At 39.7% G+C, this 17,810-nt stretch overlaps 1 protein-coding gene across 1 annotated transcript; it reads right to left on the bottom strand.

Annotated features, from left to right (window-relative positions):
- Nucleotides 1–6,927: 6,927 nt before the first annotated feature.
- ARF6 (ARF GTPase 6) lies at nt 6,928–10,888 on the bottom strand. The gene is made up of 2 exons (XM_037054250.1): nt 10,762–10,888; nt 6,928–10,661 (listed from the first exon to the last, which is right to left on the bottom strand). Exon 2 carries the CDS (start codon nt 10,186–10,188, stop codon nt 9,661–9,663), a length of 528 nt encoding a protein of 175 aa, XP_036910145.1. The 5' UTR covers nt 10,189–10,661; nt 10,762–10,888; the 3' UTR covers nt 6,928–9,660.
- Between the last annotated feature and the right edge of the window lie 6,922 nt (nt 10,889–17,810).

The following is a 17,810-nucleotide window of genomic DNA, read 5'->3' as shown; positions in this document are numbered from 1 at the left end:
CCTTTGCACGTAGCTATTATGCTGCCTAGAATATCATCCACCTCCTGTTTATCTGAATAACTCCTACTCAAGCCTTAGAAATCACCTCAGATGGACATCTTCAGAAGCCTTCCATTCTTCTGACTACCTCCCATTCTCTGGGGCAATATCTATTATAGCATAGCTTCGTAATTATCTGTGCATACATCTCTACTTTTCCACTAGACTGTGAACTTCTTGAAGATTAAGGACACTTATTTATTTCTGCTTTGATGGCCTAGTACAGTGCCTGGAACCTATTCAATAAATCCTTGATGAATAAATGAATTAACATATACATCTTCTTTTAGCCATTTCATTATTTCTTTCTGAAAACCCATTTAAATGTATAAAGTATGTTCTATCCTTGAAACTTTAGTTAGGGCCTGGAGCATTTTAGACTTCGTGGGTCATATGATCTCTGTCATTATTACTCAGCTCTGCTTTTGCTATGCAAAACAGCCGTAGACAACACACAAATATTAGTAAATGACCATCGATAGGTTCCAATAAAACTTTACTTATAAAAAACAGGCAGTGGGCCAGAGTTGGCTTATAAACCATAGTTTGCCAATATCTCAATGATTTTAACTGGTATCTTCTAGTGCAGTTACTGAAATTATAGGTATGGTATTAGGGAGAAATAACCACACTCTAAAAGTGAACTATGCAATATGATTGGCAGTAACTATGTGTGCCTATTGAGCACTGGAATGTAGCTAGTTCAAATTGAGATGTGTTTTAAATAGAAAAAATACATTTTTGGATAGTGAAGATTTTGTATGAAATAAAGAATGGGAAATATCTCAATAATTATTGTATACTGGTGACATTGAAATAATATATTTGATATATTGGGTTAAATAAAACATTATTAAATTGATTTGACCTATTTCTTTTTACCTTTTTTTTAAAGACTTTATTTATTTTTTAGAGAGTGGGAAAGGGAGGGAGAAAGAGGGATAGAGAAACATCAATGTGCGGTTGCCTCACATGTGGCCGCCACGAGGGACCCAGCCTGCAACCCAGGCACATGCCCTGACTGGGAATCGAACTGACAACCCTTTGGTCTGCAGCCTGCACTCAATCCACTGAGCTACACCAGCCAAGGTTCTTTTTACTTTAAAAAAAGTACTACTAAAATATTTAAAATTATGTAGCTGGCTTGCATTATATTTATATTGGACAGCACTACTCTAGGACAGAATACTTATGGAAAAGAATATTCCTCTTTTCAAGATTGTAAGTGAGATACTTTACTTAATTACCAAAGTGTCTCTATTCAAATCTGCTATGTATCCTGTTTTCTTTCTATCAATGGTGCTATAATTTTTTTAGATAAGGATTAAGAATCAAAATCTTCAATACCTTCCCCTTCCACTAGTCATATATGTTGACTGATAAATTTTACCTCACTTCTTTCTCATTTCCTTTATGCCTTACTTGGTCCTCATTTTCTCACCTAAATTATTAACAGTCTCTTAAAAGGAATTCTTTCTTTAAATCTCTATCCATGACCCCAATACCCATGATTCTATACAAAACTACTAGATTTATATTCCTAAACATTGTGACTCTCTCCAGCTACATAAACATTTTAAATTTTTGGTGGCTGCTATTACACACAAAACAATATCCAAACTCCTCGGTCTAGCTCTTGAGGCCTTCTAAAAATCTCATTTTCAACTTCCATTTTGAACCTTACTTCCTCTCCTACCACTCCAGTCAAACATAAGATTGCAGATAAAAAAAAATATTGCAGATAAAATATAGGCCACCTTGTATTTTAAACCTCAATTTCAGATAAACAACAATTTTTAGTATATAATTTTAGTATAGTACTTGGAATACATTGTATTCAAAATACTGTTATGTGAAAATGAAATTTAACTGGGGGCCCTATATATTTATTTGCTTGAAATGGCAACCTTGATCTGATGTCTTTTTTTTTTTGAGAGAGAGAGAGAGAGGTGGAGGGAGAAAGAGAGGGAAAGAAACATTGGTGTGTGAGAGATATATAGATCAATTGCTTCTCCCATGCCCCCAACCAGGGACCTAGCCCACAACCCTGGCATGTGCCCAGAGCAGGAATCGAATCAGTGACATTTCAGTTCACAGGCCTAGTGCTCAATCCACTGAACCACACCAGCCAGAGCTGACGTCTATTCTTTACCTCCCAAATATAATATATAGATCACTACCTTTATGCCTTTGCTCATACATTTTAAATGAGATAATGGATGTAACCCACTTAGAACATATGCCTAGCACACAATAAGCATGCAATAAATATACTATAATTTCTCTGACTTTGTGAGTCCAACTCAATTCTCACTGGCCTTGCCTAGCCCACTTCAGCCCACAATATATCTCCTTTCTCTGTGTAGTATTTGAAAAGAATACTTGATTACTTTGAGCATTTCAAGCATATGCTTTACCTAGCCTTAAATTTCTATTGCAAATACAAATTACTGACAAATAGGATTTTTAGGTAAAGCACTTTTGCATTGTACCAATATTATCAACTTTTACTTAGTCCCAGCTTAAACTCCCAAGTACATGATTAGATCACTCTAGCTTACCCTAGACTCTAGGCCAGAGGTGTCATTTCCACCAGGGGCCACACCAGCCTCATTGTTGCCTTCAAAGGGACGAATGTAATTTTAGGACTGTATAAACGTAACTATTCCTTAACAGTTAATTGAGAACTAGGTGTGGCCACTGAGTAGCAACAAGGTGCTGGGCCGGATAAAACAAGGTGGAGGGCTGGATTCGGCCCACCAGCCTTGTGTTTGCCACCTGTGCTCTAGGGTCTTGTTGACAGGGGGATATAGTGTTCTTGTTAGTAAATCTCACTTACAAAAATGAAGCTGTAATGGGATCTTAAAGCAAGAAATCTACTTATTAAGTAATACTAAAATGTCTGTAGTTATGATTTATCAGGTAGAGATGCAACATAAATTTTGCACTCTAAATTTCCTAGAACTTTTTTTTTCTGTTCAGCCATTTCATGTAGGTAAAACTTTTCTTACATCAAAAGGAGCATATCCAGGATCCGGCACAAATCACGCCCATTTTTTATTACAAAATGTTTTATTATAAAATCATAAGCATGTAATTCTGTAACACAAAAATATCACACTCAAGCACACCATATGACACTTTAGGTGAAATGTTCAAATTAAAACTATAATTATTACACCCATATTAATATTATTACCCTACTCACTACATTCAAGCAGGCCATACTTCTGCCGGACCCTGTGTATAAATAATCACGCAAATAATCAGATCAGTGAAAACTTTTCCTATTTTTCACAATGATCTCTAAAATTCACACTCTATTGAGTAGTCACGTGATTTTCACAGGCAAAAATATTTCTCAAGCCAAATCTAAAGTCATGTTTTCCATTATACAGATGACTTAAATCATGTGACTCAAAATCTGTTAATGATCACATAAGAAAATATTACTGAAAGTAAGCTTTTTATAAGCAAACACACATACACACACACAAAGTACACTAATAACCACTTGTTCACCTCAATCACACTTACAGTATAGTACAGACTACCTGAGTTCAAAGTCTGGCTCTGCTGCTTATTAACATATACCTTTCCTGAGGCTCAGTTTTCTGGACTATAAAATGGGAACCGTTTCCCCAAAGTTGTGAAGATTAAGAGAATATGCATGAAATTCTTAGAACAATAAACTGGTATATGGCAAATAATTTAAAAATGCTCTTAGCAGAAATCAAGAAAAAAATCCATTCGATATAGCAAAAAGAAAAATAAAATATCTGGGAATAAACCTAAGCAAGGAGGTAAAAGACCTGTAAAAAATGCTCTTATTATTCTTAGAATATTTCCCAATTTGATCTCTTTAGGCCTAGACCCCAACCTAGGACTTACTCACAAACACTAACTTTTAGAAATAAAAAGATAGAGAAAGCACTTTGGTTTGCCACATTAGAACAAACTTCAAAGATTCAAATCCCTGCTTTTATAACTCCCATAACAAACTTTTCCCCTCTCATATGCTCTGATCTTCTTAGGCCAGTCCATTCAGGTGTAATGGGAAACAGCTTTTATAGCCATGAATAACCAGATTCACATAGGTCTTTCTGTGAACTACAAGTGTTTTTATTTTTTAAAGCCCATTTGTGAATGTCCTCTATAAAACGTACTTTCATTACTCTTGCTAAATTATTTGTTTAGTTTCTCTTTTAAGAATGATGTATTCCCACCCCCTACTATGTCACTAGTGTACAACTCTAGGGAAGAAATAATTCACATGTAAATTATTTTTCCTAGTTTATATTGGTTACAGGAATAATACCAGAAGAAACCAAATGTCATGTAACACATTAATTTCCAAGTCAATAAAACATTTCCTTCTACAAAATTTCATAATATAAAATATTGGACTCAGGACTTGAATACAGTAATACCAACTGAATAAAAGCAGTTTAATACCTGAACTTATTCCAAACTAATCTAGGTTATCTGGAAGCACTTGAACAGAGAAGCACATTTAACTTACACCCAAAGACCAGAAAAACTACCAAAAAATAAGGAAAATATTTTTAATAAAATGATTCATAAAATTTTAGAGATGTTAAAATTGAAACTGAAAAACTACTGACTATATATTTAAACTAATTTAGGGAAAAAGAAAATCTGTTAGACTACTCAATAACATGTCTGAAGAATCCCTAAATGTTCAAATGTAGTAAATTATATTTGCCACTGAATACTAAAGTTTTTATTAGACTCATTCATTTAACAAGTCTTTTACTTTGAATTCTTAGCTGTCCTATATATTAATATTTTTTTTAATTGGGCTTTAGATCTGTGGTCAACAAACATTTTTCATAAGGAGCCAGATAATAATTTAGGCTTTTCAGGCTAAATACTGTCTCTATTGCATATTCACATTTGTTTTTTTGACAGCTATGGGAGGAACTTAGGGGGCAGAGGGATTAAGCAAAAAAGGAAAAGGACTCATGGACATGGACAACAGCGTGGTGATTGTGGGGGTGGGGTGGGAGGGGATATAAGAATAAATGGTAATGGGAAAAATACAATAAAAAAAGAACAAAAAAGAAAATGACAGTAAAATAAGATGTCTTAAAGTTTCAAAAAAATTAAAGAAAAACAGGCTGCAGCCAGATTTGTCCTTGGTTATGGTTTCCCCACCCGTTTTATACTTTATATATATTATCTTCGTTACTGTGGCAATTCCTCTGATATTAATTTTTCTCCCTTCAAATATTTGTTCACATGTCACCTTCCCAAGGAGGCCTTCTCTGAACACATTCCTTTCTGTCCCCATATATATAGAACATAGTATATAATACATAATATATCACCTAACATTTTCATTTATCATTTAATCTTTGTCCCCACATCCCACCCCTGCCCACCACCAAGATAAGCTCTATGAAGGCAGGTATTTTTTTACTGATGCATCTCAAGTATATCCGTAGGTGCTTAACAAATTTACCCTCACATTTATGAAACAAATACTATGGAAGAACTATATAGTATCATAATGAAATAATTTAACAAATGAAAAGGTATTAGAGAACAAGAATGAAAAATACTTTCATTTTTGAATTGTTTCTAGCCATAAAACATTTTAAAGGGAAAAAAAGTTCAGAATAAAAGCATTTTCTTACTGTCTCATAATATGAAGTATACTTTTACTAATTCCTTGGAGGTTCACCATTACTTTAAATTATTTAATAACAAATTCCAATCGTCATTCCTCAACCTCTCCACAGACCTGTTCTGCCTCTTTGATCTCTTTGGTCTGTATTCCCTACCCATTCAACTCACTAATCCAGTCTGGCAACTTTGAAGTTTAGCAAATCAGGGAAAAGTTACTTTGTCTCATCTATGACTCCATCTCCCAGTATACCCTTTTGATATATTTCCTAATATTGTAATCTTTCATACTTTGTCTTCACCATTTAAAATAAAGCAAAAAGCTGTTTCTATTTAATGTCATACTCCAAATATATTATTCCCAGTGATTAGTCAGGCTTAAAAGTTATTTTTTATTGCTACATGTGGTTTAACAATTTTCACCTATTAAAAAAATAAAAACAAGACTTGCCTTACCATCACTGATATATATATAGTTGGCAAGGTATTGAGGAATTTAGTAAGCACCACCACCTTTCAGATTATGGCTAACTATATTTCTAAATTTGTATTAAAACATAACCTACTAAACAATAAAAGTTTCAACTGCTATCACTGATAAACTGATACCTGATAGCCATTAGTAAATCATACTACTAAATGTTAATAACATTAGTGTGGGGGTCTAAATCACACTAGAGATCACAGTAAGACATTCTAAAATCAAAGTACAATAAGTGCCAATACAAGAGGGAATGCTTACAGCAAAGGAAATATCATAAGAGCCCTTTTATCAGTTATTCTTCATCTACCATTTTCTTTCTAAATGGCTAGTTCTGTCTTTCTTATCAGACAAGCAACAAGTCCAACTTTAAAATCCAAGTCAGTTGTTAAGGACTGAGATGACTTGTCAGGCCAATTCTTTATAGACAAAATTCTGTACTCCTAAATATGCTGATTGTGATTTTGAAAAAACTAGAAAGAAAACTGCTAGAGAACTTTACTTTCTAAAAATTATTTTCAACTGTTTTTGTGTCCTAAATGATCATAAAATCAGGTTAAGTTTGGTGGAACTAAACCAGGGCAAAACCTCCTTATCGAGCTAGCATTACAAGAACAAAATTCTCTTTTGTTTTTAAAAAAGTTAGGTGACTACCACATTAAGTCACTTTATACCATATGTCCCTGGAGAATAATATGGCCCAACACACCACGTCCCACTTAATCTAGTTCAAAGGAGCAACATAACGTGAGAAACTGCACTGTGTAATTCCTTTATTTTCTGCATATTAGTGCTTTACCAATACTACAACCATTAAGAACACAATTCCAGGTACTGTACTTTTTAGTCTGGGGCAGTCTACAGACCCATTTACTTATATTAAACAAGATTAACCTCATTCAAAACGTACTGCAGTTTATAAATTCACATAAATACAGAAATTGATGCAATTAAACAAAAACTTCAGGATTTCATTTTTTAAATTCTTAGATTATGACTTTCTCTGCAGGCTATAATTTCCTGCCCCATGATCAGCAACAGTTATGGTTCAATTTAACTACATCAATTATCAGCCTTTTATATCCTTAAAAAAATGTAAGTGAAAATTACAATTTCTTACCAAAATGTTTAGGATTTTCCAAATTTCAAATATTTGTTCCCCCCCTTCCACCCCCATTATTAAACATTTCAAATAAACTAAAAATAACCACATCTCACCTGCAACATTCAACAGCAATCACTTGATGTATAAAATTTTAACTATGCCCCGTTATTTTTAAGACACAAAAAATGGCTGCCTATCACTCTAACTCTCATAAGTTAGAAATACTACATTTAGAATTAACACGAGGGTTTCAAGTTTCCTCCAGTTTAGGCATTTATACCTTTGTGCTTGTCTTGTTTTAGGATGTTATTATAGCATTGATATTTGTATTACCGATGTATGTACCTTAATGAAATAATTTGAAACACTAAGAATTAAATTTATGGTAGAGCCTTGGGAATCTTAAAAGCAACTAAAATGTTCTTAGATGTGTCTGCCAGCTTCATTTCTAGAGATATTTCTACTAAAGTGAAACTAAGAATTTTATACTTTTGTTGCATTTTTAATTCAAAAATCTCTCCGTACCATCAGGAGCCTGCAGCATAGCACTTTTGCTCATCTGCTTGAAGTAAAACGTTTTGTCAAGAGTTTTACTTTGAATAGTTAATTTCTTACAGCCTTTGCTTTTCATACATCTTTGGTAAAAGCTCCATCATACAATATGGCCAAAGCACGAAGGACCAATACTGTCCAACTATATACCATGATATCCCGCTCGATTTGTTTTCAAACACCCTCACAAAACCCATTTTTCCCCTATACTGCCTTTGCAGTCTACGTTTCTGAAATTCCCTAACTTTAATTCCTTGAGGATCTCTAAACTTAATCCTTAAGGCTATTTAAGAACCACATGCTGCTTCACAATTCTGTATCAGGCATTAATATTTGGTTCAAAGTATTATCATAGTGGTCTCAAAAATCTAGTTACTGGTCCTAACCAGCTGAACAAGTAATGTTGTTAGGATCTAGTTATCACCAAGCGAGCTCACTGCTTACCCTTAAGAAAAGTAAGTTTACATTCATTGTCATCTGTAGGTTCTTTCTCTTCATCCTACTTCCCCTTTAATTGTCATTCCTCATGTCTACACGTCATTCATTCATCACATTTCCTTCCTTAAAGGAGATGGTGTATTATTGAACCAACAGGGTATCTGACTTACTATTTGGATGAGTTAACCCTACAAACAGTACTAAATATCTTTTTTAATAAAACATCTTTTCCAGTGTTCTTATTAATGGAGGTGTGGATCACTCATCTATAAAAAAGACTTTTATCTTCAATCAGTTGCTGTAATGTAAAAACAGGAATGTGTATTTTTCCAACTAGGTAAAAGGTGCATACAATTTGAATTGTTAAATGCTTTATTAATGAACAAAGTAAACATCCTAGTAATTTTAAAACTACTGATCTTAGACATTTGAAACATGGTAAAAGTATATATTCCAGTTTTGCCCCCAAATCACTTAAAAATATCTACAAATATTTTAACTGTGTGCAGATATACCATTATTGCTCTATTTTTTGGAAAGAGTCTTCTTAAAGTTAAAAACGGCAAAACACAGCAAAGTTATCAACTTTGCAGTGATAAAAATCGGTTCTTGGCAGATTACAATCTCATATTTTTACCCAGTGTAAGTTAGCTATGTAATGGGGAACTTGAGATTTATCCCTAACTCATGCATGATGTATGTTTCAGAACTTAATAGCTGGCATTTCAAAGAACTTCTTATATTACCTTTTTAACATCCTGATGCGCAATTGGAACATATTACAATGATATTACTCATTATTTGCCACTGTGGGCTAAGTTTATTATACTGGTCTTAGATATTAAAGGTCACATTTGAAATCACTAAGTGAAAGAACTCATAAGGGAGGGGAAAAGGCCTTAAATATAAAAGACAAACGGCAGTTTGATTAAGCAATAATTTTCAGTTTACTAGATGAAACAGACTTGCAACACAGTCTGCATGAATGCAAAATAAGCCATCTACAGCAAGTGATAACGGAAATGGGCAAAAAGGAAAAAAGCATACATTGGGGGGAAAAAGATTCTCCTGAAATAAAAAAATCATACCATTATTATAAAGGACTTTACCAAGTACTGCTATATTTTCCCCATCCCACTTGCTGGAAGTTAACAAAAGCATCTAACACTTTGTGTTCATGTCAAATGTCAGATCAGATCATCCTAACGCAAAGCAAAAAGAAAGAAGAAAAAGAAACAAACAAAAAGGAAACCCCGTAACCCTCCCAAACTGTAGAACAGTAACTCCAGAGTTCAAATTCAAAAGAGAGTGGGAATTGAAAGAGGTGATGGTGGCGATAATCCTATGAATGGGTTTTTGATTTCTCTCCTTCCGGGGGATGGGTGGAGAATGCTCATTAGGATTTGTAGTTAGAGGTTAACCATGTGAGCCCCTCATAGAGTCCGTCCCCCGAGGTGGCACAGGAGGGCTGCACATACCAGTTCCTGTCCCGAATCCGGGTCAGGCCCAGTTTCTCCTGGATCTCGTGGGGTTTCATGGCATCGGGCAGGTCCTGCTTGTTGGCGAAGATGAGGATTATGGCGTCCCTCATCTCCCGGTCATTGATAATGCGGTGCAGCTCCTGGCGGGCCTCGTCGATGCGGTCGCGGTCGGCGCAGTCCACAACGAAGATCAGACCCTGGGTCCCGGTGTAGTAATGCCGCCAGAGCGGCCGGATCTTGTCCTGGCCGCCCACATCCCACACGTTGAACTTGACATTTTTGTAAGTCACCGTCTCCACGTTGAAACCCACGGTGGGGATGGTGGTCACCGACTGGCCCAGCTTCAACTTGTACAGGATCGTGGTCTTGCCGGCCGCGTCCAGGCCCAACATGAGGATCCGCATTTCCTTGTTCCCGAAGATCTTGGATAGCACCTTCCCCATCGCGTCGGAGGAGCCGGGGCCGGGGGCATTCAGGTGTCCCGAGTCCCCTCAGCCAACAACGCCGCCGCCGCCGCGAAACCGAAACGAAGCCTCCCAGCCGCGAGGGCGCCCGTGCGGCCTGCGTGGGAGTTGCCTCCTCGGGGCAGAGGCCGGGGCCCGCCGCTCACTCGGGCATCACCGACCGCACAACTTGGCTCCTCCAGTCGCCGCCGCTGCCGCCGGGGCCCAGAGTCTGCGCCGGGAGCCGCCGCCCTGCTGAGGCGCGGCCCGGCCCGGAACTGCCCTTCCCCCAGCAGGCGCCGCGCGAGCGCCGCTGCGGTTCCCGCTCCTCAGCCCTCTCCTCTCCGCGTCGCGGGAGACTGCGACCCGCCGGTCCGCGAGCCCCGGGCTCACCACCGACCCAAACTACCCGAGGCAGCGAGGCTCCGGCGGCTCGTCAGGTCATTGATCCTCGCGGGAACTCGGAGCGCTGCCTGCAGAGACACAGGGAAGGAAAAGAGAGTTACCGTTGGAGCGCCAGAGAAAAGCGGCGGACGAGGCGGCTCGCCTTCCCAGCTCGGCCCGGGGGGTTACCTCCAGCCGCCACCCCGAGCGCGGGCTCCCGGCCGCCACCTCCTCCTCCCAGCTCTGCCGCCGCTGCCGCCGGAAAAGGCGCCGAGGAAACCGCCTCACTTCCCCTCCCTACCACGCACGCGCAGCACGGACCGACCGTTCAGACCGGAGCGACCTCTGTAAGGAGAGAGGTCCGCGCGCCCAGCGTCACGGGCGCCACGCGTAGAGGGGCGGGGCTACGGCAGCTCGGAGGGCGTGCAGGTGCGGCCCTGCACAGATCCACGTTCTCGGGCTCCGACCCTTGTGCACCCTTCGTTACTCTGGCGTCTTCTCTTTACTCAGCTTTTCTGTTCCCCAACACCCCACTCGAACTACAGAGCAAAGAGATTGGGGACTGCACAGGGTGGGGCCCGCGGGTAGCCCGCTCCCATGCCCAACGGCTCCCCCGTGCTGTTTCCAGGTCTTTTCTCAGACCTCGTTGCCCGCCAGATCGGCTCAGAGTTCCCTCCATACCGCCCCAGCCTTCGTGCTCCCTCGGTCTGTCACGGAAGCTGTTTCTGTCACTATCTGATGTTTTTACCTTTCCCCCAACCCGGCCTCGGCTTCCTTTATTCCTCGTGCCCTGAGCGTTTCCCGAAAGACACGTGGGAGACAACTGTTTCCTGTGGAATCTGCCAGTCAGTGAGTGCGGTGTTTTTACTAGCTTGGGTTTTCTCTGAAGCCCTTCTAAGTGTTTGAGCCCTGTCTTTATACATCACGTCAGAACCAGTCCGCATTTCTTAAAAATTACAGTATTATCAAGAGTTCCTGTCCTTGCCGCATTTTCAACTTTTTGGAATGTGGTTACTTTTCATATTTAAATATGTCCTTTTAGTGTATTAGTAGTAACTTCTCACCCACCACCCATTCTTAACTGTAAGAGGCCTAGATGATATAATTTTAGCATACCACTTAGAATCAAAAGGACTTAGGAAACTACTTCTGGGGCCTAAGTCTAGGTATTTAACCTTTCCAAGTTTGTTATCGCATGTGTAAACAGTAATACTGGTCTTGCTCTCTGCGCCCTATTTGAGGTTTAAATAATATCAGGGATCCTAATATTAGGGAAGACTTTAGGGAACCATTTTGTATCAAATGGCTAGTGATCAAGTTAGCTTAAAGTTAAAACGAGGTGAAAGCTTTAAATAAATGAACCAGAGGGGGGAGAAACAGGACTTTCTTTTAAGGAACGTGGTATAACAGCATGTGGTAACAGACTTTTCATTTCACAATTTTAAATTTTTGATAATGGTAGGTTAAATGATAACTTTAAAACTTCATGCCTGAAAAAAACTTAAATTATCAATATTCGGACAATGTGATCTAATTTACTTTCTGTCTGCCTTCATACGTACTTAATCCCTAATTCCCCAAGAGCCCCACAGGATAGGTAGCATTAAAATGGTTCCTTTACACTTGAGGAAACTGGGCTTTCCAAGAGATTCCAAAACCTCCCAGCAACTTAGGAGGAGCCAGGATTCAAACCCAGAGAACCTGTTTCAAAGCCTTGTGCTATATAGCACAAGCCACAAAACCGTACTTCCTTAGGGAAAAGGCCCCTGGCAGAGACGCTGACTTTTCTGCCATCTCTATGTAGACAACCCTCCTGGATGGTCTCCCTGGTGAATTTGCTCTCAGCTGAGGCAAAACAGGCAGGAGAGAGCCTCCCTTCCTCCAGTGTCCCAGCATCCAGAAGGGTCAAAAGGAGACTGCTTGAAGAATCTGGCCACGTTGGGGGAAGGACAGATTACCTATGTCTCTGTCGCCCCCCGCTGTCCAAAGGAGAAATTGACGTGCCCACAGCCCTTCGGGAGCATCCCCAGCCCCACTGCAGGCTGGAAAAGGGTGTCAGGAGCAGTGCTTCCTAAGGCATCCATGAAGTAGGACCAGGTTGTCGTTTTGGTTTTTTTTTACCTTGCTGGTAACTTTTTGTAAAATGCAATAAAATTGAATTAGTTAAAAAAAAAGAAATCCTGCTTGAATGTTACAATGTCAAATTGCTATAAAATTTTCTAAATGCTCTCTCAAATTCTCAAGTACTTTCTGTTCTTGTCTTCATATGAATAGGTAACAATAATTCCTGAGCTAGCAGAGGTCCAGGTGAGACAGGGTAGTAAGAAGTAGGAAAATTCTTGGGCAAGTGGAATGAGGGAACCAAGACAAGAAAATTAAACAAGGCCAAACAGTTTGACCAACTTACAACCAACTAGTGAGTTGCAAGACCTTAGCAATTTCCTCCTCCAAAATTCCCACGTTTCCCCTATATAAACTTGCTTCTGAAAGCTCAAGGGAAGGTGGCTGTTAAGGTTTTTACCTGCCACCTTCTCAGGTTGCTGGCCTCTGATATTAATAAAAGCACAATTAGGCCCTGGCTGGTATGGGTCAGTGGATTGAGTGCCAGCTTGTAAACCAAAAGTTTGAAGGTTTGATTCCCAGTTAGGGCACATGCCTGGGTTGTAGGCCAGGTCCCCATTTAAGGGCATGTGAGAGACAACCAATGATGCACCTCTCTTCACTTACGGTGACAGGCAGCACAAGCCCCGGACTCTGGTTTCACGAGGACTGCACTTGGAGTAAAACTGGGCAAATGGCCACTGCTGGCACAAGGTCAGATTCCCTGGGGGACTGCCTCAGCAGTGGGCCAGGACTCCTGTACCCTTCTGAGGCTTGGGTCCTGCTGCTGCCTTAGGGTGCAGATCTGGACCTGCAGCTGAAGTAGATGGGGTAACAGGCCTGAGAGAGTTCCAGGGACAGTACCCAGAAGCCAAGCCCTGGGTTCTACCCTTCTTGTCTATGAGAGACCAGCTGGGAAGCTGAGGCTGTCCAAGCCAAGGAGGCCTCTAAAAATACAACTCCTTTCCCTACGAAGCTGGAAGGTGGGAGGTTATAACCTGAAGTGATGGCAACCACCATTGTTGCCCTGAGTTTGATTCCAAAATTGTACAGTTACTTCACCTTGCCACTCTTAAGCTTCCTCTTCCACAAGTGTAAAAAAAGAGAGCTGGGTGTGTGCTGAGTTCCTTGTAAATCTAAATGCTCTACTTATCCTGGAAGATCTATTGCCTGCGCTCAGGAAAGGGCAGCAAGGCTAATGCATCTCCAATAGGCCAAACCAGACTGAACTCAATGGAAATGGGTATTAACTGTGGATTGCAGGATGCTCCCAGGGCTTATTCAGGAATCAGCAGGATCCAGCACTGGAGAGACCAGAAAAGGAAGAAGAAGCAATTACATTATCCATTTGAGTCGATTGAATTCTTAAGATCGGCCATGAAGCCTGGACAGTTTTTCAGCAGCTGGGGCAGAGAAGTGAGTACCATAAGTCACCGAGCACTTGTTATAAAGGAGGCATGGCTATGAATTCCCCAGAGGATACGAACTTTCTCCTGCCCCTAAATTTAAAAGAATTTTTCACATGTGACCTTATTTAGGGGACAGTAAGAACACAGCAGCCTCCATAAGTTTTATGGCAAAAGCGGAAGTGGCTTTCATGTGACTGTTTTCTTCCAGAAACCTTGGAGGAAGGCCAACGACACACCAAATAGCATTGCAGCTCAGTAACCGTCTTCTTAGTTTTTAGACAACAAATGAACTTGAGCATATTAAAAGGAAGAGTCAAACTTGCTAAGTAAGTTACACAGGAGACAAGGCCGTATTAAAGTGCACTTGCTTTCCTCTTAGCTGGGTCACTGATAGACATACAAACCTGCCTTTTCTTTCCAAGATATGGGCTGACTCTCTCACCCCTGAGCCAACAGCAAACATCTTTGTCTGCCCGTCTCCCACATGCTGGCCTAAGGGCACTCTGGTATGACAAGGCAAATTTAGCCATTCCTATGATTAGCCACTGTTGGGCAGCATTGAGCCAGCAACTGGAAAGCAAACTTGCAAAAATTCCCTTCGTAAGCAAAGCCATCCAGCTTGTATGCAATTCTACCAATCTACTAATTCTATTAATCTTGAAAATCCAACATTCAGCTGTTTTCATAAATATTTAAAGGGTGTAAAAATAAAAAAGTTTCAATAGTAGGAATTATTTCTCAGATTCTCTTAATATTTTAAGTGTCAATCTATTCTGTGAGAGTTAGCAAAGAAATAATTTTTTTAAAATACAAACTGCTGTTTTACATATACCATTTCATTTACTCTTACAAGAACTCCGTAAAGTATTGTCATTATCCCCACCATGCATATAAAGAAAGAGGTAACTCACCTACTCAAGTACCTTACCTAAGGTCACACAGCTGTATAGTGGCAATTTGGGATTTGAATCAACACAGGTAGTCTGACACAGAGCACTTAACCCTGTATGCCAAAGGACCTGTGGGATCTCACAGCTAGAAGAGTCTCTAGAGTCCGCACTCCTGCCTAAACAGATACTGTCTTCCCCATTCCATCCTCAGCCTAATACCAAAGATTTTCCTTATTTTGAGCTAAAGTTGTCTCAGAATTGGCCTGAGTTGTTCTCTCCAGAGCTTTTTGGAATGAGTTTCTTTTCCATATTAAAGCCTCTCCAATTTTTGAAAAATTAAAAATAGTGCTAATTATTGCTCCCCATCCCTCAAACAGACCTGTGGCAGGAATTGGGTCATTATTCTCAATTTACAAATATGTCCCATCCCATTTCTGCAGGTTAATGAAAGTGCTAGAATCTCCCAACATAGAAGTTTCACAACAGATCAGTTACCTTAATCCACCAACCAGCACCTGAAACCATGACACCATTACTAAATCATACTTAAAAGCTATTAAAAGTAATGCATGGTCATGATTTTAAAAATTCAAGTGGTATGGAAAAGTTTAAGTTGAAATGGAAAAAACCTCTCCTATCCTTTCTAATGCCTCTCCCCAGAGCTAGTCACTGTTGTTACGTTTTAATCCTTCCACTTTTCCTTTACATATATAAATATATGCATATCTTTAGGATATCATGTATACTGGTCTGAAACTTGCCTTTTTCTCTTAACAAGTTATCCTGGATAATTTTTAGTAGCAGCATTCTTGTTAATGGCTACATGGAAGCTTCCTCTCGTGTACTGTATTTCCTCTTACAAATGCTTCAAAAAATGCTTCAGTGAAATTATACATATATTTTTGGATGGATTTCTGTAAGTGAAATTCCTGGGTGGAAAGTAAGGGAACAGTGCATTCTGAGAGATAGAGCCCTTTTACACTTCTTTAAAAGTTGTACTAATTTGCACTCAGCAACAGTCCATTTGCTAAGTGTTGTCAGCATGGTTTATCATCCAACTATTACATCTTTCTTCAGTATTTAAAGACATTTATTAATTCAGTCATTTGGTGTTTAGTATACATCTTCTACTTGTCAGGCACATAATTATTTTGAGTTCTTTCATTTTAATTAGTGTTTCTTTTCCAAAAGGTGGTTTTAAAATTTCACGTGGGTGCATTCTGCCTCTTGGAAGCAGCCCTGTGCCTTCCCCTTCCTCTTCTTACCTGGAGCCCCGTGACCTTTGCCTTTGTCTCTCCTAAACTCCAAGGGCCCTTCTTCTGCCTTTGTAACTTGTTTCCTGAGCCCATGCAGCTCAGCCGGCTCAATTCTATTACCTCCGTAATTTTCTTTCTTTTTAAAAATTATTTATTTACTTATTTATTTTTAGAGAGAGGAAGGGAGAGGGAGAGAAGCATCAATGTGTGGTTGTTTCTCACCTGCCCTGTTACTGGGGACCAGGCCCACAACACAGGCATGTGCCCTGACTGGGAATCGAATTGGCGACCCTTTGGTTTGCATGCCGGCCGGCACTCAGTCCACCGAGTCACACCACCAGGGCTACCCCTGTAATTTTCTAAATAAACTTTCTCTTATTATTTGAAAAAATAATAATACAATTTCACATGTGGTTCTCTCCTTATCATTTTTGAGAAGCAAAAAAAAAACCAGTTTACAGAAGCTTCAGATTAAAAAAAAAACTTTTCTCATTGTGCAACACATTCAGTGACAATTAGGATTTTTTTTTTTAAGATTTTATTTCTTTAGAGGGGAAGGGAAGGAGAGAGAGGAGGAGATCAATGTATCAATGTATGGTTGCCTCTTGTGGGTCCCCCGCTGTGAACTGGCCGGCAACCCAGGCATGCGCCTGGACCAGGAATCAAACCGAGATCCTTTGGTTCGCAGGCCGGTGCTCAATCCACTGAGCCACACCAGCCGGGCGACAATTAGGATTTTTAAAAAGTTGTGCTTAGCTCTGATTGATGTGGGCATCGTCTCACATAGCAAAAGGTCACTGGTTGACTCCTGGTCAGGGCACATAATTGGGTCAGGGCATCCGTGAGAAGCAACCAATCAATGTTAGAGTCTCTCACATTGGTATCTCTCTTCTCTTTCTCCCTGCCTTCCCCTCTCTAAAAATAAATAAAATCTTTTTTAAAAATTGTTTTTAGATGATTTGTCAGTGGGCACAGTCTTTTCCTAAAATTCTCCAACACAGGAGGGATTAGAGAACCTTTACACCCAATTTTCTGGCTTCCTGGTGATGCAGAACCATTAAAAGGGTGAGTCAGCCAGCCAGCCATGGAACTAAGTATACTTTCAGTGGCCACAGGGTAACTTTAAGAACAATGAAACAGTTTAAACAGCATAGCCAGTGTGCTTGGTAAACAATCAGAAATGTGAAACCAAAGCTGCTGCCTGATTGTGAAGGTTGGCGGGAATGGTTTTGAGGAACCCAAGATTTAGACCTGCTAGACCTGGGGTTCCTGAGGACCAGGGGTGGCAGCTGTGTTCCTAGGACCTTAGGGAGAAGGGCAGTAACATCACATGCCAACAAGCATTGATGAGCTTCCCACTTACTCTGTTCATTCCCTAATATGAAGTACATCTTATTTAGTTTGTTAAGAACAAACCAAGCATCAGAAACTTAAAGATGGATGTAACCAGTTTTATTCCATATAAAAATGAATACAAGGTCAGCATATATATGTGTAGGTCTTCTAATTTTATTATTAGATTGTTCTTTTAAAAAGGTTTTTTTAAGCTGTTAGGTTTTTACTATATTAAAAGATTTGTTTTA

This window comes from Sturnira hondurensis, unplaced genomic scaffold (assembly GCF_014824575.4).
Source record: "Sturnira hondurensis isolate 20B ecotype Veracruz unplaced genomic scaffold, ASM1482457v3 Scaffold0008196, whole genome shotgun sequence".
In the NCBI taxonomy this organism is placed as follows: Eukaryota; Metazoa; Chordata; class Mammalia; order Chiroptera; family Phyllostomidae; genus Sturnira; species Sturnira hondurensis.
The sequence above is the reverse complement of the archived record's forward strand: the minus strand, read 5'-3'. Positions and strand labels throughout refer to the sequence as shown.